General features: G+C 41.1%; 1 protein-coding gene across 4 annotated transcripts in view; it reads left to right on the top strand.

The window, feature by feature from the left end:
* The first annotated feature begins 518 nt into the window (after nt 1-518).
* LOC146515301 (cGMP-inhibited 3',5'-cyclic phosphodiesterase 3A-like) overlaps nt 519-25,970 on the top strand; it is a 78,496-nt gene continuing 53,044 nt past the window's right edge. The window contains exon 1 of one of the 4 annotated variants that reach the window (XM_085167728.1): nt 519-2,165. In XM_085167728.1, coding sequence (XP_085023854.1) covers nt 1,251-2,165 — 915 coding nt within the window. In that variant the 5' untranslated portion in view covers nt 519-1,250. The remainder of the gene's footprint in view (nt 2,166-25,970) is intronic. The other 3 variants (XM_085167727.1, XM_085167730.1, XM_085167729.1) reach the window with 3 other exon arrangements.

Genomic DNA, 25,970 nt, shown 5'->3' with positions numbered 1-25,970 from the left:
GACCATTCACTGTGACGTAATACTGTATATCATCACTGACACTTACAGTGGGATGATGGGATAAATATTTCAATGGCAGGGGGGTCGAGCTGGAGGACAACCACAGCACTGTTCCGGGAATTTCGCCGAACTCGCATGCGGAGCGCCCCGTTTCTCTCGTCAGCATCTGCGCACAGCCTCAATTAAAAATGAATTCATCTCGAGGCAATTTGAAGCTCTGAAGTTTGCTTGGTTCTCTTGAAAAAATAAAATAAAAACACATTATGTTTTGACAAAAACATACTGTAAGAAAATGATAAATTAAAATAAACTCTTTGTGATGTAACATGCTTTGAATTTTTGTTCCTAAATACCCCGTAATTACTCCAAACAGAGAGAAACTCCAGGGAAATATAGGTCATTCACATTTTTTTTTTCATTTTTATTTTCTATCTTAAAAAAAACGTATACAAATACTCATATGCATGTATATGTTACATGGTGATGTATTAAAAAATGTTTAAAAAAATATATGTGAGGACAACGCCTGCTGGGCTGGCTGAGGAGGATTTGGGGGTTTCACTGCCGCTGCAATATCTTGCTCCCTGTGTGAAGTGGGAACTCGGGGGTGTGAATGAGCTGAGACTCACGGCTGGTTAAAGAGCTGGTGACAAACACGCGAAACGCTGAGCGACAACCTGGCGGACACTCACTTGAGCGGCTTAAATTCCTCAGCGGCTTTTATCCTCGAAAGTAACCGGAGACTCTTACCGTTTGGGGAGAAACCGAAAAGTGTCGAAACAAATGGTTTAAGGCTGAATGTTCGCAGAACGGGACGGATGTTTTGCAAAGACTGCTACTGCTGCTGCTGGTGCTGCTGCACGGGCCGTGGATGTACAAAAGAACGAGAATGACAGCAGACAAAGTCAAAGAGACGGCGCGCCACAAAGGAGGGCAACGCGGGACATGTGTGTGCAAAGAAGCGGTGCCCTAGATCTGTAACACATCTGAGTAATTCTGTCGTCCATGCTTCTTTTATGTTGTTTTGGGGCAGCAATTCCTCATCCCGCACCTGGAAAAACAAAAGAGAGTGCATTCCCTGGCAGTACATCTCCATGCGTAAATGGAGAGACGTGTGTGCGTATTCGCCGTGCTCTTTTCCTTTGTGCTTACAATAAATTACGCTTGTGTTGTCACTTGTGTCCTGTCCCATGACCGCACTATCATAGATGCATTATAGACTTCCTCATACTTCATAACTGCCATGAGTGATGGCGATGCCTTCAGAAGCTTGCAGTAACGGTGCGCAGAGTAGCACTTACGAAAGAAGCTTCGGCGCACCGGATCGCAATGGTTATGTGAAAACATGTGTCATTCCACTGTGGCGAGACCAACACTATGAGTCGTGGGTGAGACTGATGTTTACAAAAATATGGAGTTCGCAAAGACTCCGGAGTGCGGTGTGTGTGGGCTCGCTTTCGTTTTTTCTCGCTCTGCTGGTCAAATGTGCAGACTGGAAAGCTGATGCCAGCAGCAGCGCTGACAGCAGACTCTCGCATTCATCGTCTCCCCTTCACTTCGTTTCAGGCTGCGCAGCAGAGCTGTTGCAAACTTGCTGGAGTGTGGTTTCGCCATTGTTCACCCTTGTATGTGCCTTCTTTTGGGTCGGTGTGTACTTAATCCGCTGCGGGGTTCTAATCCAGACCGCCATCTCCCTCCTAACCTTGTGCCACCTGGGCGAAGTAGCGGCGTGGTCTCTTCTGGATGGGACAGATGAGCAGCTGTTTTCATTCACGACAGCGGCCGTTGTTGTGCTCCTCTGCGTGGCCACCGGCGCACTCATGGTAGTACGGTTGAATCAGGGCATATCGGTGGTCGTTTTCATCAGCGTAGTCAGGACTATCTCACTCCTCTCTCTGCACAAAGTGCGGGCCACTTGGAGACCATACGTAGCGTACCTGGTTGGAGTGCTGGGCATCCTGCTGGCGAGGTATGCTGACAAGCTCCTTCCCAACCAAGGGAGACACAAGGAGGGCTGCACCCCTGTGACTGAGGCCAGGGAAGAGATCCCTGTATTTAAAAGGCGCAGGAGGTCCAGTTCTGTGATAGCCTCAGACATGGCACACAGTCAGTCCAACAGCAAGTCACATCGCCGGACCTCTCTGCCATGCATCCAAAGAGACCAGGTAAGAAGTTCTTGTCCTCTTGAACTTTTCTCTTTCTGCTTTGTGTCCTATGAATTTTTTTGTTTGTTTTTTGTTTTTGTTTTTTTGAGTGGAGTGGAGGAAAGATGGGAACAGTCTGCACAGTGGCATCAAAACATGGACCACTGGCCCTTTATGGATCTGATCACATATTTCAATGTTATTTTATTATTATTAGCAGGGATTTTAACAAAGCCAGACAGTGTGCAGGATCCTAATTTGAAAAGGAAAGTCAGGCATGTCACAACAGAATAACATAACAACAGAAAGTCTAATAATATGATAATACAATTATTATTATAATTATTGTTAAGTAATGTGCAGTACAGTTTACTTGGATGTGCTTTGATCTTTGATCAGATCAAATCATGTTTGACAGATATCTTGTCATATTTTGTGGAGCTAATTGCAGCCACTCAGGCACAAATTCAATACTAACAAAGGATTTATTTTTCCTATTTACATCCACACTTAAACTGTTTAGACAAGTTATCATTACAAATACCTTTTTAAAAATCTAAACTGATAATACATCTTAAAAAACATATGAATTAATGCAGATTTTCCTCATTTTTCAAGAAAACGATGCACATTTCAAACCAGTGTAATGCTTTTGGAGTAGAAAAAAACCTTGGGCCTATGGTTTAATGTCAAGCTCGCTTTTGTCATTTCAAAAATAAAGTACCAAATGGGAAGTGTTTTTGCTAAATGGAATGCTATTTTTGAGTCCGTGCCTTTGAGTACTGATGAGAAAGGGAAGCTCATCCCTGTCATCCCTAATTTTTTTTTTTATCAAATGTTTTCCCCAGATAATGTCTGAGCCACTGCTTTTCTGTCTTGGACTTTAATGTCACTTCTTTCTCACCACTTTACTTGCTTGCTGTACTTAAACCTCTGGAATGTGGTTGCACTGACTTTCAAATCTTTACTGATACTGTTACACACGCATTCCTGCGAAGACAGGTTAGCTTCACTTAAATGAACTCATATCAACTCCTAAAACCTTTCGAATGCAAAATCAATGAATGGGAAACTGACTTTTAGAGCCATCAAAGCTATCGTTGTGACCTATGAGTGTGGTTAGTGTGGCAGATGAGAGGCTGCACTGTCGGCCACTTGAAAGATGCCTTCAGGGCTAGTTAGTGTTGCAGTGTGCTAGTTTGTTTTTCTTTGTGGTCACACACATGCACACATATGGTGCACAATTTGGATATGAAAAGACTCTTAGATATTTTACACTTTGCACTTTTTTTTTTTGATTTAGGAATGATTTTGCAACTGAAGCTTATTTTTGTGTATTTATTTTTTAATTTTTTTACTTGAAGTAGGATGTTAAAGAGTTGTCCCACAAATAAAATAAATTATTTCATATTATATTTATTTACACATGAAGAAAGCAGTTCAATTTCTACATATAGTTTTTGATATCTTCTCAATTCTGCATGAAATATTCTCTAAATTTGCTCTTGTTTTCAGTGTACACGACGATGCTTTTAAAACAATTCAGAAATCGAGTAAAGGTAAAAGTTCAGTAAAGTATATTTTTAATTTCTCCATGCCTCACCAAAGCAGTGAGACTACGCGGATACATTTGATGGCTAAACTGCAATAAGTCACAGCAATGCACCTTTACAAAGCTTGCAGATGTCAAAACACATAAAAAAGGGTGGACACCAGGCTTTACATTTGGATTCAGGCTCCACTGAATTCAAAACAGTTGCTTAGAGCACAGTAAAAACAGACAAGTTATGATTTATGATGTTTTGTGTTTTCAGTCCCCATACCTCATTCAAAAGCAGGATGGAACCGGCTGACAAAGTAGGCAATATCATGAAAGAGTGCAGACATTTACAACATCTGTGACTCTCCTACATTGTCACCTCAGCCAGGCTGGAGCCCTCTGCTGAAAGACCGTCTCAATTACAGGTGTTTGTAGTGGGACGTAAAGACGGCACTGCAGACACCCACAGCGCAACATGAAGAAGCTCACGACATATTAAAGCTTCTACAACAAAGGCCAAGTGATGCACCCTTCCCTTTCATCTCTGATGGTTCTGCTTAGCAGTTGACCAGTCACGGCCTGCATGTAATTGAGCCACACATGGCGTGCATATGATGTCTTGTCTGTGTGGTCTGTAATGTGTAAACAAGCTTGCGCTGATCCACACTAGTCATCACCTTATTCCCACTGGGCTCTGGCATCCCTGGGGGTTGGTGGGGTTGAAGGGGATCAGTCACACTTTTCGGGGCCCGCGAAGCAACCGCCACATGGTGATGGGAACAGGAGAGATGCCAGACAGCAAATATATACATCTATATATTTTTTAAAAATTCCTCTGGCAGATGAAAATATATGTATTTAGTGTTTAACAGCAACGAGGCTGTAATTTCCTAGGAGTGTCTTTGTTGTAAAGAGGCTGGTTGATGTTTTAACAGTTTGCCCTTTTGCTGTTTTCAAGAGAGTTATGATGTTTTAAAGAAGCAGCATAACAAGGAGTACATCTGCGCTGTGTTGACCCGATGATGTTTACACTAGTGCTATGTGACTGAAGTGTTTGAAGAACAGTGTAATCCTGGATGGAGCATTGCATGTGATACTTAACTTTATTTTTCTCAGGAAGCTTCTCTCAAAGACCTTTGAGTCTTATTAAAAAAAAACAAAAAAAGAAACAAAGCTCTTCAGATTCATAGTCACGATGTAAAAACTGTTTATTCAGAAAATAAATAAAGCAAAGAGAAATCTGTTTCTTTGCTTCATCACAAATCTCAAAGCTACTCTACCCCCCATTCTCATCACCATCCTTCCAAAGTCACGCTTTGAGGCACTGCTCAAATTCGCACAACAGTAGATTTGATAAACAGTAATTTTCCCTTTTTTTTAAACACAAATTGGCTGCCGACATCTATCAGCTCACTAAATAGATGCATTTTGCAATGCTGGGGTTGTCCCCCCCCCACCTCCCACCCCCATCTTTGGCTTAATAAAAGAAAGTCATTATCAGCTGATCTAATAGCAGTTAGCGGGGGCCTCTGTGGGATAGTTCTTCGTCTTGGTTTAATACGAAATGACAAGCCGGTCTTCTGTATTTCAGTTGGGGATATTGAACTGGAGAATAAGGTGTGGACTCGTGTGGATCACTTTTCACAGCATGTGAGGAAATTTGAGTCCAAGGCTGTCCTGCTGCAGACATAAGCGCCACCATAGAACTTTCTGTGCGCAGAAGCAGAGGAAAGCAGGCTGCCCTGTTTTGACCTCTCCTACCTGAGCTGCAAAGTTTGAGCAGAGCTGATCAGGCCGGTAATGGGGAGTAAAGTACTACACCCTTTGCAAGGTCTTTGAAGCCACTCCCTTTTCTCTCACTAACCCCGCCCCTTTCCATAGCTATTTCTCCACTCTCTGTACTCTCCCTGATACTAGCACAAATATTATCCCAGCCAAAGGAGGAAATTCTTTCTTAACTCGGATGATGAAGATATTCTTGAAATCTATGATAATGACTTCCTGCGGAATGGGTTCCAAACACAATTACTGTTGCTCTTGTAAAGGTTTCCTCTTACTCTATTTTTACCACACTGTCCGTAATTGAATTGTGTTTGGGATGGAGGAGGTTGTTGATAGCCTGTAGGGCAGTGATTTACCACTGCACACTCTCATCCTGAGCAGCTTGTTTGTATTCTAAACTCGTAGCCTCATGGGACATGATGCGTTTTAACTTTTTTTTTTTTCGTAAATATTTTTCAAAAACTTGAATGGCCTCTGGGTTAGGAATGGTCTCATTGAAAGCCTCCTTTTGCACTTGGAAAGGAAGCTGATATCAGCATGGGGTTCCGTGTCTTGTGATTGGGCGTTCCACTTCACACTTTCAATCCTCATTCAGTCCCCGTGTATTAGCTGCGCTGTGCATGTGTGAAGAGGAGGAGGCGAGGGGTGGAGGAATCGGGGTAGGAATGAAAGTAGGTCATTTGAGGTTTTGTTTAGTAGCCAGGCAAAACACCAGGCTTACTCTTACCCCCCCTGAATGGAGGAAGAGTCTTGCGTTTTACTGATGCAGAGTAGCAACTTTTAACGTGCTTATGCTCCAGATTTGTATGTGTTACCTCTGCCATGTTGGCTAACCAGCTAACCAGTTTTGGTCTTGAAGTTGCCCGTCCAAGCCTCCAAAGCTTCTCTTGGAATTATGAAAACTGGGTGCTGTTTCCGTAGTTTTGTCAATCACTTCAATCAAATATGTTGTCACTGTGCACACTGAAGTGATGAATATGTAGTTCAACTGGCTTAAGTATCAGATAAATGGCTTTGACACTATGTAACCAAACCAAACAGGTTATCTATACCAGTGGCTTTTGTTTTTTAATTTCTTTTAAATAATGTATCCAGCTGATCAAAAAATAGTTTTAAACAATGCCTTTACCAAAAGCTAAGCCTTTGTCCAGTGTTTTTTTCCAAGATTTTTCCACAAACTGTCAAGTTTTCAAACTGTTCCAACGTCTTCTTCTGTACATCTGTATGTCTCTCAGCTTCCATACTGGAATAGCATTCAAATGGCGGTAAAAACCCCCCACTACGATTGTACACTTGTGTCTTCAACCAAACTACAGTTGCCATGGTGCAACGTGCCAGGTTACAAAATCAAGAGCTGCACGACTGACTGAAGTGCTACAGAGATTGTTGTGCGCGATACAGGCTTACAGGATGTGATGTCAAATTTGCCGCGTGACACAGTGCTATATATTGACAATGAGCAAATTTTCTTGTCCATAATCACTTGTTAGTGATATCACCTTGATCCTAGAGCTTAGCATTTAACTGAGTGAGAACAAAGTTATCAGTATTGATCGCGAAACAACACAAATAACGCCCAGGCTTTGATTAACCAGAATTATTCTTTAAACTCCACTCTCCTGAATCACACATCTGTGTCCACTTCTTTCATTTCAATCATTTACAGCAATAAGATCTAGCGCATTCCCTGTATCTCTGATCATTTAAGCCAACCAAACTAGAGGTCCGGGACTGAATTGAATATCCTTCCCTCTCTTCCCAAACCCTGGCACAACCACGCTCTGGTTCTCTACTGATTACCATGGAAATTGCAGACGTCTGTGTGAGCATGTGTGCACATGTGTGTGTGTGTGTGTGTGTATGTGTGTGTGTGTGTGTATGTGGTGCCAGCAGCTTGATGGCTGCCAGCTGCTGTAGGCTGAGAGGTTGAATCCGCTCTGAGAAACATGGAGGGCCTCTAACCACAGACGCAACCCAACGCAGCTGGAACGGCTAGACAGATGCAGACCTCCAGCTCTAACACACATCACACATATTAACACCTCAGGTTCCCAGTAACTGGCTCACACTGGACTACAGCAGAATCTGAAGTGAAGTACAGATTTTTTAAACTTTGTTTTGCGTGAATTGAATAGTAGATTATGAACTGTACTCATTTCTCCTGTGTTCTTGACTAAGGCAACTATGTCACTCAAGTTTTCTGTGTTACCATAAGAGATGGACTATTTCTGTAATGGAGGTGAACAGAATGTTCCTGGCACAAAAGTGTTTATGAGTAGAGTATGTGGGCGTCCGTGCTTGTGCATGAGTGTGTGTCTGTGTATGTGAGACAAAGATAGAGAGAAAGTGTGTGCACGTGGTGGTGAAGAAGTGGATATCCGTGCATACCAATAGGGCTGGATAGTGTTTGTAATACTACGTAGCCAATACTCGCGTCAGCATGTCATTACCATAACAATGTTCTTGTTGATTTTTTATTCTGAGAATTATAGACATGTTTTTATTTTTCTAGAGAAAAGTTTTTTTTACTTGTTATAGCTCATTAGTGTCATTTTATCTTACTGCTAGAACAACTGAATTTGTAATGATTGTATAAATATATATATTTTTGGTCTATTTAAGACTGCACTTTTAAGAACTGGCCGGGAACAACTTTAAAAAATTAGCCTATATGGGGAAATCTGGCTTATCCGTAAGCACTATCCCTGCTAGATAGATCTAAATGCTTGAAGAAATATTAGATAGCCCACTTTGTAAATGTGGTAAACTGCCCTTAAAGAAAAAAATAATAAGAAAGAAACTGCAGAAGTAAAGAATATTCAGCTTTATTTGTTATTACCATAACATTGTTTATAAAAACATGCAGCCTAAAGTGATTTTAGAGCACAGACGGTGGTAAAAACATAAATAGAGATTTTATAAGATCTTAAAGTCCTCAGATCAACTAGGAGATCAGTATCTTCTTATTGATCTATTTGGTACATGTATTGATTCTTTTAAAAAGCCACAACATCGCTCTGACCCTTGAAATATGAACATAGGTCCTTTTTGGGGTGTCCTGTGATGCCTGTGGTACCAAGAGGGTTGCAGCGGTGCCCTGAGGGATCAAACTTAGTGTGACACATCCTGCAGATGCTCAGACTGCAAACAATGTTTTGGTGGGTAGGCTTGTCAAAGTTACCCAGACATAAATGACAGAACCCGAGAATTTTATTCAGTTCACCTAGTCAGAGGTTTTAGTGTTGTGGCTGATCACTGTAGGTCAAATGCATGCCTGAGACATGGTGCCAGACTACAGGGGCAATACAGGAAATATCTAGTAAAGGATTGTTCCAGGAAAAAGTCCTGCTGGTTCCAGATTCCAATAACGGTTGTGGAATTTTTATGGTGGATCTTTTTTCATAATTAGGCATTGTGGTGCTTAGGCCATGGCTGCTTTCTGGCTAACATTTCTAGCATCACTGTCAGGCCTTTACAATGCATATAAAACGAGGGTATAAGTTGAAAATTTACTTACAAACTTATATTAGCAAGCAAACATCTAACATCTAAAAGAGTCATAAGGTAGCTTTTCCTAAATTCTGAAGTCTGAAACTGAAAATTTTTTGAATAACTTCAGTATTTTCTTGAATCCAAACATTTGTGTCTGTAACCCTGAAGCCAAGCCATTTTGCTCTCTAAGGGACGGGCAGTACATTCGTTTGGAGAAATGAATGCAATGCCTCAGGCTTTCATGTCTATTTATCATCCTAGGGGCCTTTCAATCACAAGAGGAGCCCACCTTTAAGACAGTAATCCCTTACATGAGGAGACATTCCAGCCGTTGCCCTGCTGCTATATGAATTGGAATGTGCAGGTTGAAGGGCCTGAAGGACAGGCCCACGGGCCCATTTACTCAGCCCTTTCCCTTTCTCTCCCTGCACACCGTGACCTGAGCCAACACCACCATCCTGGGCTGTCACCAGGTGTACAGCTGGCCTCTGCCGAATGAATAGATACTCTCACATTTCCCCAGGAGGTGTGTGCTCAAGTGAGCATGTGTGCGTATTCAGGAGAGGGAGGTGGAAATGTAGTTCTAGACTGAAATAGCGACAGCCAGTAGAATGTGTGAAACACAGAATAAATTACTGTTCGTTTCCACTCTCTCTTTTCTTCCTTTTATATTTTGGAAAATACCTCCCCAGAAAAAAAAAGTATCTCAGGACTCTTTCATCTGAGCTCAGATTGAGTAGGGGAAGTTCAGCTAATCCCCCTGTTCCAGTATCATTGTGTCTGCATTAGAAACAGAGCAGGCCACAGTTGCTGCTGTCGCTGCTGCTGCTGCTGCTGCTGCTGCTGCCATGACTCATTTAGCGAGGGGGAACATTTTGAGCCCCTATGACTGAGGCTGCCCAATAAATCCAAACATAGTCAGCTATTAATTGATTATACATTTCAAGAGCATGACAAGAGAAGTGGTTTTCAGTGATGAATGACTGCATTTAGTAATCCACTGCCTGGTTTGTTTCTCAGGGTTTCAACTGTTCAGACTGTTGAGACTTTTTTGTTAAATTTAAATTGAACATGTAGTGTGAGTTGTCCCTTAAACATTGTACTGTTTCCAAAATGCCAGTGTTTATAGAGGTATTCAGATCCTTATGTTAACTTGATAACAGCTTGCATGAACACAGGAGTGGTGGAGATTCAAACTATTCAAATTCTGTCTTATAAATCCAAATAACTTGTTCGTTGAGTGTTTTGATTTCATGCCCCTTTAAGCTTCTATTGTGCATAAATTCAAACAGATTTTTTGACAGATTTACTTTGAGTATTGAGATTAGACAAAAAGATGACAACTTTCTAAATTGTAATTAAAAAAGTAAAAGTTCTTCATATAGTTTTATGTTTTATTAATGAGAATCAAGTAAGTGCAACACTTAGCATTAAAGGAAGAGTGTATTTCCATAATCACACACACACACACACACACACACACACACACACACACACACACACACACACACACACACACACACACGTGAGAGCTCACACGTGAGAGCTCACACCAGTATAAGATGAATATAATTATTTATCATAATCAATAATCATCAATTGAGGTCAAACTTAGAAGATGTACATATATATTACATATATTATAAAATCCTTAATGTAATGAATGTAATGTCATATGCCTAGTGTTACACTAATTTTAACATACAGTTGAAAAAGACCGCTTTTTCTTTACAAACTATACATCCTCACAGTAATAAAATTGACCTTTAGTTTAAATAGACTGCTCAGTCCACGATTTATGTTTGTGCTTAAATATATGTACTATAAATATATGTAGATGTAGGTACTTTGATGTCACTGCCTCAACAATGCTCTATATGGGAGTTAAATATGCATTATATCATGGAATTACTATTACCTGTTCCTCAATATATAAAAATTACTTTCGGGATATATATATCTTGCTGAGTTTAGGCTCAATCTTTTACGTAGGTTAACTTTTTTCATCTGCACATTTTTATGCAAACGGTTGATCACAAATTATAGCTGTAAACCTAATAGAATGAAATGTAGAATTTATGTGTCTGGTATACAGTGTAGAGTGTAAGTATAAAGTACTGGAAAATTGAGATTTCAAGTAGATTAAAAGTTTGAGTGCAGCACAGTAAGTGGAGTAGACTTACTCAGCTACATTGTGCTAAAACAGTTTCAGCTTCATATCGTTAATAACAGAGTTCCCCGGTTAATAAAGTACATATCGTATCTCACTTTATTTCATTTGGTCAAGCTCTGACTGTGGAATATAATCTTTTAGACCCGAATGTAAAGCCGATTTAGTCAGCAGGCTTTATGTCTCTCCCGCTCAGTGGCGTGGTGCAAGGAACTGTGTTATTGTAACCTCTGCCTGGGGAGCCCTCCCCTTCAGTCCGGCCCACTGCCTCACTGGCTCACCATGAGCCCGTCTGTCCCTGCAGCCAACAAGGCTTCTGCTGTTCCCTGCTCAATGCTATGTTTTACTCTCTAAATATGTTAGAGAAAAAAAAATCTGTCTGTACATCTGTCTGTCAGTCGGGCTATTTCACCACTTGCAGTGGCAAGAGTCTTCGGGTTTGGGTTAGGGGTTGTTTTTTCACAGTCACTTTCAATTAACCAGATATTAAAAGTGCAATGTATAACTGTAGGTACATGCTGAACTGGCATGAAGATTAATGGTGTTGATATGATTTTTTTTTTTTTTTTTTTTAAAGAACATTTTTGGGAGCATTTTATGCCTTTCTTTTTAATAATACTATTAGAGATAGACAGGTAATGCAAGGAAACAGAGTAGGGGAATAACAAGCAAACTGGTGATTCATTACCCATGTGGCATGCGCTCTAACCTCTCATCTATTGGGTCACCCCATAATTTAGATTTTTATGGACGTGCTGTGGATGAGGTAATACCAAAGTAGGTTACATTTAATTTAACAGTGCAGAGCCTCTTTTGGACAACTTTGGTTACATTTTTAATCCACTATGAAACAACAAATACCAAATTTGTCAGAAATGAGTTAGTTTTCCATCCATCCATCCGTCTTCTTCTGATTATCCAATTCATTGCCAGTCTATCCAAAGACATGCATGGCAATTGCTGATTCTGAAATAACCGTAACTGAAAATTTTGACTGTCTTTCTCTGTTAAGTTCATGGAGAGTTTATATGTTATGTTTTAATGATGGGAACACTAAAGTTTAGAGGAACTGTTTTCTTTTTGTTCAGTGTGTGTAAGATAAATATTTAAATCTTTATTTTAAGTGAGTATTGTGCACTTGACATTTACTTGTTTCAAGGTGCAAAGAAAGCAACCAAATGGCCCACAGACAGACTCACACTTGCACGACTTAACTGCTCAGTCAGTGCTCACGTATTAAGTTAGAAGTGTGGGTCTGTGGCCAGTTGTTAGACAACAGTGAGACGAAGGCAGCGCCACTGTTCATGTCTATCATCAAATGCTTGTGCTTTTTAAGTATAATGAAGAGCATGATGAAGTACCACTGTGCATATTTTCTGGACGATGTAACTACCTTCCAATATACAAACGCACAAACAGATTGCAAGGTCTCATTGATTTGTTATGGCACTGCTTGGAGACACTAAGCAATGCAAAGGGCAACTTGCTTTTATGTAGATGACATCCATTTATATTCTGCCTGAGTTTATTGCGATGAACAGCAGGCTCTTCCATGTATGCATGTTTTGCCACACAATCCTGTGTAAATATTGGACTGTTGATTCCAGGCACCCCTTCCTTCCCAAGTTAGCCAATACCAACTGCTAGCTGCTTGAAGTAGCACGAGCCTAACTTATAAATGATAATGTACACTGTTTAGTGCATGTCTGTAGTCTGTTTGTTGTGAAGAGAAACACTGAAAGCTCATACAATAGCAATGGGACTGAGATTAGAACAGGAGTACCAGGCTTTTTGAATGGTTATTTGCCAAGGGCCACCTTAGATTTCTCTCTCCACATTCCCTCTCTCTCTCCATAATATTTTCCATTAGCTGCTGTTCCATTCATACTCTCTCTGGTTCCTGCATCGTCTCCTCCGGGGCCTGACAGCTTGAATGAAATCTCCATATCTATGATTATCCTTCTCTTTTCTTCTCTTCTGTTCAGATTGGAAAAAAGTTTGCCAACATAATGTGTCTGTGATGTTGCACCCCCCCCCCCCCGCACCCCCCTTCCCATGTGGTCAATCACACTTCAGTATTGCCATTCAAAAATTCTGATAGGTTTGGCTGATGATTCTTTAGGGTTAGCGTTTCCATTGTAAGGATGAAGAAAGGCATGTGGTGGTTTTGTCAAAACTCCACAAACTGGAGAGGCAGAAGGACCTTTGACGTCATCAGGAAACGTGACCCACTTCTCAAGAGGCAAGGAGCCTTGGGCTGGTTGAGCAGATGTTGCACAGATGAGCCTGCATGCGCACGTGCATATACACACACACACACCAACACCTAGTTTTTATGCGCACATTGTACTCTGTCTTTATTTTCCGTTAAAATGCCCACAGAAAGCGAATAAATGACACAAGACATTTAGGTGGGTCTCATTTGCGTTTATGGCTGTGCGCAGGCGTGAACCAATGCGGTCGTCTGCTTGTGAGATATTAGTCTAAGAGTTAAAGCATCACAGAAGTGAGTTAGTGAGTCACTGAGGTCATATCTGGTGGTTTTTCTCTAACAGGTGTCCGAGGGACAGGAAAAAAGGAGCCTGAAGCCGATTCTACAGTACGTCTTTTAGTTACGCCACTTTGGTTATGTAAGGTGGATGTTCAGCTCTCCAGCAGCTCCATCAATCGTCTCCTTTTCCCATCTGCCGTGATTTCAGATGTTACATAAAGCCTTTCTTTCTGGTCTGTCAGTTAGATATGTAGGCTCTCTTTATCTCGCAGCTATTTGCACCTTTTCCTGAAAATGCAACTGTGCCTGTCACGTTTTTTTGTTCCAGCAGAGTGACTGCACAGTTCAAGCTGACATGCATTCCCACTGGAGAACCAAACCTGTACAGGTTTGTTACAGGTGTGACATCTGCAATCAATATTATTATGCTGAAGCTGGGTCACATGACTTGTTGTAGCTGCACTCATAGCTTAGTCACCACTATTGCCAGAATCTGCCGTTCCAGCTCCTTCGAGCGCTTCACTATGTTTTAAATCATTGTTTTGGTTTTCTAAAGAACGTTCTGTTTCATGCAGAAATCCCAGTAGGAGAGGGTCGATTGATTCTGACATCTATTGGTTCTATAACCTGAAATCACTGAACAAGGGCATACTATTGACCAGGTGTTTGGGGGTCTTTCTTTTTTTATTTTTTAAAAAATCTCTTGTTCTTGTTTTTTTATGGCAAGTGACCCAAACCAGGGAAGGTTAAATCAGATTTTAATGAAAAACAATCCTTAAAACATTTCTGAGAGTAAAAGAAAAAATTAAACATAGAAGCCCTGCTGGAGGTTTTCCTAAACTACATTACAGACCGCTGTTGTGGTCTCACATGTATCTGATCAGTCTGTAATTAGAAGGTATTGAGTATATCTGTATATTCAATCATTTCATTGCCGTTTTAATGTCAGAATTCAACCCAGAAACACAATTATTATGGGTTTGTTTTTATTTATTACTTTCAATTTTTGTTTCTCTTTTAGCCTTTTCATGTGACATCATCTGAATCTGGACTCATTCTCCTGTGGGAGTTTCGTCTAATCAGATTTCACCTCCTAAACCTGATACGCAAATCTGCGGCGTAGCTGATCTTCTACATAGTTTGCGCTAATTTAAACAAATTTGATTACATCAAATAATGGAAACAGCATGTTTATTCACACAAGAGTTAGATGTGTAGTCTCTCTCATTCTTGCTTTGTTCATTCTTCGGCAGAGAAAAGGTGCAAGCAATTCTTTGCTGGCAGAACAGTCGGCGATTTTTATATGAACAAGTCCGTCTTATTGTCTTTGCAAACACCTCATTTCCAGGGATTTATCCCAGAATCTTTGCAAATATTTGGATTTTTAGACAAATATTTTGGATATCTATGTTGCATATACGTCACAATAATATGTTCAGCCTTTCTCCCTTGCTTCACTTTCTGGCATGCCACAGCTGGCAGTCAGTTTCCAATTTCTGAGAAAAAATTTGCTTATCCTAGATCTTAAGAAAGGCAAACATCAGTGCCTGTTGATCTCAATTAGTAGCTTGGCTGCGCATTCGTGATAATGTTAGGTTTTTAATCCAGATTACTTTTTAGCAGCTGTGTCCTCTTTGTTAGTTATGGGTAAAGCATCAGAGGCCTCATATTATTCCAGGCAGATGTTTGATCAGGCCTCTTCACGAACAAAATGGTTGGACCTCTAGAGGCTCCTCATATTGTTTCTGACGAGCTGATTATTTCGGAAATGTCAGGGATAACGAAGATTGGTCACCTTCAAGAAGTGACCCAGTTTCTCAGATTTTTGCATTCCTCGCCAGCCCCTCTGGTTGCTGACGGACAGCGGGCTGAGACCTGAGCCAACGACATTACATGTTTATGAAGATAATTATCTGCTTCATTTTACACAAAGTGCACATGCACGCATAACACGCGCGCCCACCTGCAATAAAGGGGGGCAGAGTGCAGTGTTGCCACAGATGTAATAAGCACCCATTTATTTCCACATTGGCACAATGTTAACTCTGATTCAGGGACCGGCGGATGAAAAGGTCAGTGGGCTTGTTTTGAGTGTAAGATTTCCATCATCACATCGCACGCTCTAGCAGATCCAGTCCAAACTACACAAACAGTGTCTCTGCAGCACTTGACAGCCTTGATTCTGCCATTAAGTCAATAATCTACCCTCACCCACTCCCTGTCCTCCTCCCTTCACAACTGACCTGCTGTTAGCTTACGTACTTCCCTTTTTACTTACCCTCAACAACTCTTATCCAAACAGCAGTATAATTTTCCCCCTTATGTGTTTCCCTTTCTCCCACCGTGTCATTTTCCACAATTCTTCCTTTGCATTTTTTTTCTTCTCCCCACACTTCTCACCCAGCATCTTTTCATTGTTTCCAGACAGCGGTGAAACATATTGAAGAGAATGTGTGGAACGTCAGAGTCTGTTTTCACAGAGAAAGGCAGGGATACGGACACACAAACACACACACACACACACACACACACACACACACACACACACACACACACACACACACACACACACACACACACACACACACACACACACACGGGGAGAGATGTTCCAGGAAAGTGGCATCTGTGCAGCCCATTAGGGAGGGATTCAGTGGACCTGTGTGGGCCTTTTACATATGGTGATCAGCTGCTGGAAAGGAACTGGAACCAAGGGTCACATCTGAGAGGAAACATTAGGGGAGATGAGACATGTTGGACAGATGCATTCCCTTCAAGGTCCTTTAGCGCTCTATATCAATGCCGTGGTAGCAGCAGACTGGCCAGGTTTTTCAGATCGGCAGGACTGTGCTGCAGGTTGCAGCAGCCAGCAATTCCATTGGCTGCAATCGAACCCTCCCACTAACTCAAACATGTGGATAAAATTCTAACACTCCTTGAATCATAATCCCTAACAAAAAGTTGCTCATTTGTTCTCAGGAAGTCTGAGGATCAAGAGTAAATGGTGCGGGAGAAACTGAACTCCGATCAGCAGTAGCACTGTTATTACCGCCGGTCCGCCCTAAAGTAACGGATGCTGAAATGGCTCTCTTGAGTGCAGGTGTACCCTCTTGCCCTTAGTAACAAGAGAAGTGAGTGAGGAAGAAAGCGTGGCAGAGGTTTTTGTTTTTTTTGGGAGGTGAAGTAAGGAGGTGGCCTTCTCTTCAGACCCCGCAGCTGCAGTTCATCAGTATATTTGTGTTGCTAAGTCTGAAATGACTGGACTAAATCCCGACTGGATTCCGTCCATGTCGGGGCAAGATACTTCCTTCTTTGCCCACCCCTGTCTTTAGTAATTCAGTTTAATGCTAACTTGTAATGAAAATATTGTTTTCAATCCCCAAAATATCAGAATTCATTTTAAATATGAAATGTAACTCCTTCTATTACAAGTTGCATTAGTTCTTGGTGCTGTGTAGCTTCATCGTATGTAAAGTGTCATGCGGTGTAGTAGGACTCAGGCGCAGAGCAGAGTTCAGGAGAAAGCAACGTTTATTTACACAACCACCAGGTGCAGATATATACAGTGAGGGGAACGGGGGTCCTAGGCCCGAAAGGGAGGTCCGGGATTGGAGTCACAAACACGCTGGCTCTTCTTCTTTACAGCAGTAGAAACAACAGGTTAGTCACGGGTCCGGGGAAAAGTGTCTAGCATAATCATCCAGCGGTGAGGCTGTCTGCATCCCGGCCTTAAGTGTCCAACCCGTAATCAGAGCCTGACGAGATGCAGGTGTGTGCCAAGGGCGGGAGCCTGCAGTGAGCTCCGCCCTGGCAGGGGAGAATGTACACAAAACACATGTGGCCTTGTGGAGCTGGCCTGGCAGACACAGGGACCATGACATAAAGGGGGTTTGGGGTTTTTTTTGTTTTTATTTTGGAGAAGAAAATACTTTTTAGCCAACAACACTAAGCAAATGTTCCTGACTCTAGCTTTACACAGTGTGTTTTAGTGTGTAATTCCATCTTCTAACAAACTGATGTATTCTCAGAATCATAGAAGCTGCCATGTTGCCTGCCCATCTCGAATACATTGGCCAAGATGAATATTGCTGCTTGGCCCAGTACTTTTTATTTATGTGGCTAGAGACCGGGCACATTTGTAGTAGTAGAAAAGAAGTCGTAGGCATTTGCGACAACGTGACCGTCATTTGGTTAAAATGTCATCCTCTTCCTCCTCACCTCAAACCTCACCTCCTGAACTATTTGGAGCTCTAACACAAAAATGTGCATAATAATGCTCATTTATTCCAGATCTTGTAAGAATGACTTGTTGTCAGCAGATTAGACATCGGCAGAAAAGCTGACAAAAACTGGCTAAACATCCACCTTTAGCTAGGATTAAGCACTTGAATTGAGAGGTGTTGACTGCAATATACTGACATCTAGTGGTGAGATTTTAAACTCTGTAACTTTAAAATAAGAACAATAACAAACACCAATGATGTTGAGAGTTGAATAGGAAAATGGAACAAGATTATATGCAAAATGATTACAAAGTAACTGACATTTCCCTGCTTTAGGAAATGTTTGTGACAGCCTTGCACCTTTTCAAAAGTTAGTTATAGTTAGCTAGCAAGATTTTAGAACAACATTTTAAAGTAAAACAGTTTCTTCTTAGCTGGTCACGGTGATATTGCTAGAGGAACCGTCCTCTGGGAGGCTCCTGCTCACGTTGTTTGAAGATGTGTTGTGTCAGAGCACCTGGTCATCAGAGCCTCAGGCGGTGGATGTGGCTGTGCATGCTGCATGAACGTGAGACTCATTAAGCCCACTGGCGTGCCAGGTGGACTGCAGCTTGTGCTTGTTTCAACACACACACACGTGCGCGCGCACGTCTCCATAAGCTTATTCTGTGATGCATCAACACATATATGTGTGCTTACTAATAGGAGCACAAATAAGACACATTCACACAATTTGCAGTGACACACAGAGGTAGGGAGAGCTACTGGCCTTGTAAGCCTCTAATTAGATCATCTCAGATATGGTATCATTGTAACCAAATTAGTGATGATGCAGAGTATAGTATATCAGGTTTTGGCCAGAGCTCAGTCACATTTGTGGCAGAGAAATGACATGGAGTACTTGTCCCAAATGCAATAACTGAACTTGCGTCATGGAAATTAAGGACAGTTAAAAATACAGATACTTTAGAGGAAGGTAGATTGATGCCTGATAAAGCTCACATGTAACATCATGTTCGAGCATAAAGAGGAAAAAGGGAACATTCATCTGGCTGGATGAATACTCCTCTTGAAATCACTCAGCAGTAGTTACAATCTGTCTTTTGATCTATCAGTGCTAACCTGTGTCACTTTTTCAAGAAAAAACTCCTTTGAAATGTCAATACAAAGAAACACATTTGTTGTTAAATTGTATTTTTTTAAATCATTATAACATTAAACTAAACTTGACTACTATTGCCAGCTGTCTCAAAATATTTGTTTATAATTATTGATATTTTTCTCACATGACATCATGGGGACATTTCTCAAGAGTTGTACACTATACTTGGTGTGATAAAACCACCAGTTTCTCAGGAAAAATTGTGTATTCCCTGACTGCTTGGCAGTGGTTCCTGGAACTTTCTCTGTCTCTGAGTGAAATCAGTTTTAAAGTAAGGGTTGAACCAAAAAAAAAAAAAGCAACCCCTGGTGATTGATTTGGTTGCTAGAAGATTCCCACAGTTGCCTGTGGGTTTTCATGTTGTTCATGTTGGAAAAAAATGAAAAGAACAAGGTTCACCTTCAAAAGTAAAAGTTGGGCCTTTTTCAAAATGTACAGCTTTTACTTGGAAGGTAAACCTTTTCCATTTCCAATTTAAGCATCACACGTTTCATAGCTTCGCTGAAGCTCGATTGATAGCTGGACAGTGTTTGTAGACAAGTCCATCACTTCCATTCAAACCATGACTGCAGCATTATGCTAGCAACCAAAAACAATCACAAGGAAGTTTTTGCCAACCATTTAATGATTACATGTTTTTCTCCGGTGAAGGTGGTTGCCTGGAGTCACTGACTGGTCTGTAGACTTGTATGACTTCATTTTCCCAGCGACTGCCACCGACTTCAAGCAACTCTTACAACCATTTCTCCCTTCATGACTGATGGTTGCCTGACGGTCATTTCTAAGTCTGTGTGACTGCGTCTTAATCACTTGATCCTACCTCACCTACATGATTGTTACACACTCAAAGTGGTGGGCAAGGTTGTTTTTCTAACCTGTCATGTCAAGCAGCTTTAGCAAGCAAAATCATGATCTGAATCCACTGTTTCGCCTAAAACATTTGCTTTGTGGACAAGTTAACGCCATGGTGGTCACACATCTGAAAAAACCCTCAATATCTATTATGATTTTACATTACAATAAAACAACTGGGAATAGGTGAAATACCAGATTTACCCCTTTGATGTGAAAAATCTGCTAAAACAATAACAATGAGCTTTAACATATTGTTTAACACAAGCACCTTTTTATGAACAATCACTCTTATTTAAAAGTTACATCTCACTAATGTAGTTTGACCACATTTAGATTTATGACAGTCTATACTGTGTGTAGCCACATTATTGTTAAGACCACTAAACAGCATCTTGCTCATATGATTAAGAGAATTATAATATTGCAACCTAGTACCACATATAATAGACACACTGGTCCACTGTGTTGATTTCACACTTTGCCTCTCCAAAGCGTGAAAAAGACATGCATCCAGAAGTTGCAGTACTAGTTGCAGTAACAGCAGAGAAAGATATTTTATTTTATTTCAAGCCAACATGAAAAAATCACGGGATGCAACTTCTGCATGCGTGTCCAACTTTTTCCCTATCTGGTAACATATAAACATGCATGCTCACCGCAGTGTGCCATATTTGATATATCGCCCACTCCTGTGTGAAGTGTAATTGGTACATTTTTAATAATGTTTTAATACTACTCAAACCATATAGTGAACAGGATAGTTAAACTAGCAACTTAATTAACTATTAGCATATTATAATGGACTCAGTTTTTTTAGGACCACTTCAGGCTGGTGTATTAAGTTGTACTTTTGTGTTCTTCTCAGTCCAGAAAATAGTAGGATGTCTCCTAAATTTTTGAGCAACCCATCTTTCATCTCATTTTTCCTGCATTCTGACATTTTAATATCTCCAGCTCCTTAAGGTTACTGTTTCTACTTGTTTTTACTCGATTTTAGTAACATACATTCCCACTGTTTCCATAACCCATGAATCTTTGTTTCTGTGGGCTAACTAACATTACTGCAGCTATTAGAAAACATGAGCTGGCTAACATCCAGCTAGCAGCATTTTGAGCAAATATGCATTGTTGAATACACATTTAGCAGTTTCTGGAGGACAGCTTACGGTCTGCTGTGTCTGAATCAACTCTGGTGAGTTAAGAAGTTTAATTATTTCAGTGCAATTCAAACATTAAGGTGCAAAATTCATAAGCATTGATTGGTATTTGCAACAACACGTGCCACTTCTTTTGTGTTTATGCTAGCTGGCAGTAAAAAATAAGAAAAATGACCTCATTGGCTTTCCATACTCTTGCCGTCCGTCTGAACTCACCTAATGGTCTTTGTGTCGGGAATGTGTAAGGCCTTTATAATAGAGTCTGCATTACACGTTTGTCTCTACATGCTCTTCTCTGATAGGCCCATTTTTCTTAATTACCAGAGTGACTGTTTATCCACTCTGTTTGCCTGGATCCTTATCAGCCCTAACAGTGTTTTAACTCCCAGTGGAGAATGTGTGGGAGAAGGCGAGAGGAAGTGTGCATGCAAGTGTGTGTGTTGTGATGCACAATAGTGTACATGTAACCGTCTGTGTTTGATGTGCTTTGTCAGACACGGGTCAGAGTGTGTGGAATGCCGAACATGCAGATTCTGTTAGTGATATCCGGGTTGTGGTTGTGCTGCTGAGGTAGTGTTTTGTGTTCCTCCTGGTTGCGATGGAGAGGTGGATTCTCTGTCTGTTGTCACCGAGTGGACACTTGTGTTGACATTTTAGAGCAAAGCGATGAGTGTTCAGGTTATTGCCTCATTCCTCAGCACTGACATTATCAAGCATACAAGGAATTTGCATGTTTTCCATGCCAAATCGGGAGCATTTGTAAAAACTGGCATTATTTTAGCAAGCCTGATTGTAAAAATGTTCTTCTAGACCGTCGTCTGAAGTCTTTTTCTCATTTAAAATGGAGCCGTTTGAATAAGTTGGCCATGTGTATATGTATATGCTTTTGTTTGTGCTTTTAGTGTACGTGTGTGTGCGAGTGCACACTGAAGTATGTGTGTAACCTGAGCTCTGGCCATCTCCCTGTGTGTGAGTAATGGTCCCTGTTTTATTGGCCCACTCCTCAACAGAGTCTATGAGTAATCACATAATGCATGCTCTGACGTCAGCACTGTTTCCATGGTAACACAGTGCTCCCCACTCTGGGGAGGTGCGTTCATTTTTTTTTCTTTCCCCCACATCTCGTCCTAGAGCCTTCAAAGCTCCGGCTCAGGATGGAGACATTACTCCTAAAGCTAGAATCACCTCCCCCCCCAATCTATAGTTTCACAATGTGCTTGTATGATTAGCACCAAGGACTTTGCTCTCTTTTACCTGCCGCTTCTCCTTTTTTAGTTCTTTTCATCCTCACGTCTCTGTGTTTCACTCTAAACCTTGTAGTCTTTCATTTGATTTGTCCCCATTTTAGTCCTCCTCTGTTTCCTTTTGCCTCCCAGCTCTCTTTCGTGATTAACCCTCATTTTAATCTCTGCCCTCTCTCTTCCCTTCTTTCTTCTGCTCTCAAAAACTCCGTAATGGTGAACAAACCACCTCTTATATTTTCACGCCAGATGTACTCATTTTCCCCCCGTTTTCACGCACTGCTGAATTCCACTGAACGGACGACCCCTCTCTTCTCTAAAGGCTTTCCTTTTTTTGTATGATATTTTGCCTTTTCCCTTTTCCTTCCTTGTTCTGTTCAGAGGACCAGCTGTGTGTATCTGTTCCTACCAAAGATTAATATAATTCCAACCACCCGAGGGTTGCGACATTTCACTAAAGCAAGTTCAGGTACAGTTCATAACTAGATTGTGAATGGAGTATGTCTTATCTACACAGGTACTCTCTTAAATTCATTTAGCGTTAGATTTCTATCAAATAGATGCATTAAAAAACAAAATACTGCATCACATAGTTTTTCCTGCAAAACTAAAACCCTAACTCTTACCCACTGCAAAGGTTTTCTAACCCCACTATGCCAAATCTATCAAAGTTCCACAAATTCTAACTTTTTTCCAAGCCTGAAAACCATCAAAATGTCAATAATCAAGCCAGCCTCGATCTCTAGCTAGCAGCAGACTGTCTGTCTGGCTAGCCAAACACACAGTGAAGCCATTAATGGCTCTCTGTTATGTCTGTTGTTAATGCACAGAGAGGCAGAGACTGAAAGCATTACGTTCCCCATTTTAACCATCTCCTTTTCCTACTGAAAGTGGAGTGTTGCTGTTGAGAAAAGGGGCATTGGGGTCGCCTAAACCTAGCAGTGATTTGCCACTGCCTTTCTGTCATTTAGATGCTCGACTCTGCTGCTCACTGTCAGGTGCGTAACTGGAGGCTAAGAGTGAAGACTGACTGGTTGTCTGGGTGACAAGGGAGCAGGACCGTTGTAATAGACTTTGTGTCTCTTGTTAATCAACAGGGCTCTGCTCACACAGGCGTCCATCTTCATTTTCCAATCAATTAGATCCAGTGCACACCACACACACACACACACACACACACACACACACACACACACACACACACACACACACACACACACACACACACACACACACACACACACACACAGGTGCATGTGACTGAAGTTACTCTGTGGATGTGTGGAAAAGAGGCAAAAGAGTCAGATGGAGGAACCCCGAGGGGTTGTTATAAACATGTGTGATTCTGTGCAGTTTTCCAGTAAGGCAGTCATAAAAAAAATGCTTTACTGGTCAGCCTTGAGTCATGGCTGGGTTTCTGGATGACTTCGCCTTGACTTTGAGAGGCCCAGGGACACACAGAGCCACAGACATTCGTGTATTTGTGTATTGTTGCATGTGAGTTGAGTTTTGACCAAAGACCCTGAGAGTGCAACCGAACCATAAACCAGTAAGCCCCAGTTGAGGGCTTAACCGCCCGAGGCAAGGCCTGTTCTGCCAATGCAGGTGCCTTGGTTGCTGACAGTTTATCACAGCACTGCCAGCACTGCAAAAAGATCAAGTGCAATGAAGGACAAGGAAAAGGTGAACATTAGAGTCAGAGTATGGACTAAATATGAATGTAAAAAAATATATCTAAAAATTGGGAAGTTTTATGAAATACAGGTATCTAAACTTGTAAATATGACACTACATTCAAGAGATGGTTAGCTAATTTTAGCATATGGAACAGAGGGATGCTGCTGCTCTCTTAATGTCTGTCATTTTCTTCCAAGCTCATAAACTCTGTGATTTCTAAGCCAGGTTTGTTTTTTCTAATTTTGCTTCACCTGCTCTCAGTGTGTAAAAATTCCCGGTGCTACAATGCACAACCAAGTTATATCAATTGTTGTTTTTGTCTTTTTTTTTTCCAGGAATAGCTTTGCGATTTAAATAAGAGATTTTTGGCTTTTCTGAGGTTTTAGGACGAGTCTTGGCAATCAGGAAAGAAAAACTGTAGTTACTCACTCTATTTCACCTGAAAAAATCATTTCATTCTTCTTCTGGTAATTGTATATCTGGTTAATCAGTGCTTCAGAAGAATTGCATCATCCATGCAGTTCCCAGTCTTTGAGCTAAGCTTAACAAAACTGTAGCTTTACTCTTGAGGGACAGATACAAGAGTGTTAAACCACATCTTCCATCATTTCACGTAGTCGATCATTGCAAATCTACTAATTGCTATTCAAATGTATAAATGATTGAAATCAATTTTGACACATGGCAAATGCAGTTCTATTAAAACAATAGCCTTTCAAACCGGCAGGCACCATTTAGCCACTGACTCCCAACTCGCAACAGCTCATTATTGTTGCTGTGATTAGTCATGTAATGTTGTAATCACCAGCAGCGACTGTTTTGGATGTGAGCGCAGGCTGGACGAGGTCTGCCCGTCTTGCGTCTTCTCTTTAGGGATTTACAATGTGACGGTGTTAGAGGTGGCCAGATCTGAATTTTGCATTCACATCCGTGCTCCTCTTTTGCAGCCTTTTGGCACCAGAGCCACTTGGCTCAGGCCTGGCGCATGTGTACTACTCAGGTTATAAGCGGAGCGGTGATTTACTTGGGGTCTGTTTTCAATTAATGTAGTACGCACATGCAAATGATAAACATGCAGATTTTTTTAATATAAAAATTTCCATGGTTTTTAACTCCAGGGTGGCCATTTTGTGTTTACAAGTCCTACACAGTACAGCCTTATCCACTGTGCAGTTGTAGTTGTTAATGGCTTGGTTTTATGATACCTATCTTCTAGTCTACCTTTCCAATTAATTGAACTACTTCCCATTATAGCAGATTATCCTTCCCAATTGGGCATTTTTTGAGCCAGGATTGTTTTTACAATGTTCGTCATTTATTCAGAGTTGCAGCAGACTTTATTTCTTTCTGCTTTTACATGGTCTATGGAAAGTACAATTAAAGCAATTACAGATGAGAATTAACACTAGCTTCGGGCTACAGACCTGCTTTGTTGGACTTATACGGGATGTGAACCTCTGCTGAACACGATCTTAAGGCTAAGGCTAATCTTTCTTTTCATTGTTTGATTAATTATCCTGCCAACATTACTGATTGACCAATTAAGAGAATAACAAATGAGCTATTGGACCATGTAATGACTGAGCGAGGTTAAACACAGCCTCCATCAAAATTCTCCATAACATTTTTCCTGCTTTTTTTTCAGACAGTAGCAAGATGAGCCTGCTGTTCTGTGGTGTCTTTAGAGCACGGCGTGGGGAGCAGAATGTTAAAGGCAAAGGTCTCAAATTGTTTCCTCAGCTGTGCTGCAAAGGGAACTGCAAAGGATAGCCTAAGAATTCAGCCCTGTTAGAGATTTGTTGTCTTAAACTTTCTCTGTTGTGAGAGTTTTTCTTGGTTTCCGCAACAGAATGCAAAATCACCTCCTGTTGTCAAGAAGAGCGTGAGGGAGTTTTTCCTAGCTCACAGTACGTTCATGTTTGTGATAAAATTGACTCTGCATGTAATTGTTAACATTAGATTCACTGATATTAATATTCACCCTCTGTAAAAATTAAAAAAAAAAAAAATCAAACATGTCACATATTTTTTCCACA

The sequence above is a fragment of the Neolamprologus multifasciatus genome, chromosome 7, assembly GCF_963576455.1.
Source record: "Neolamprologus multifasciatus chromosome 7, fNeoMul1.2, whole genome shotgun sequence".
NCBI classification, from domain to species: domain Eukaryota; kingdom Metazoa; phylum Chordata; class Actinopteri; order Cichliformes; family Cichlidae; genus Neolamprologus; species Neolamprologus multifasciatus.
The sequence above is the reverse complement of the archived record's forward strand: the minus strand, read 5'-3'. Positions and strand labels throughout refer to the sequence as shown.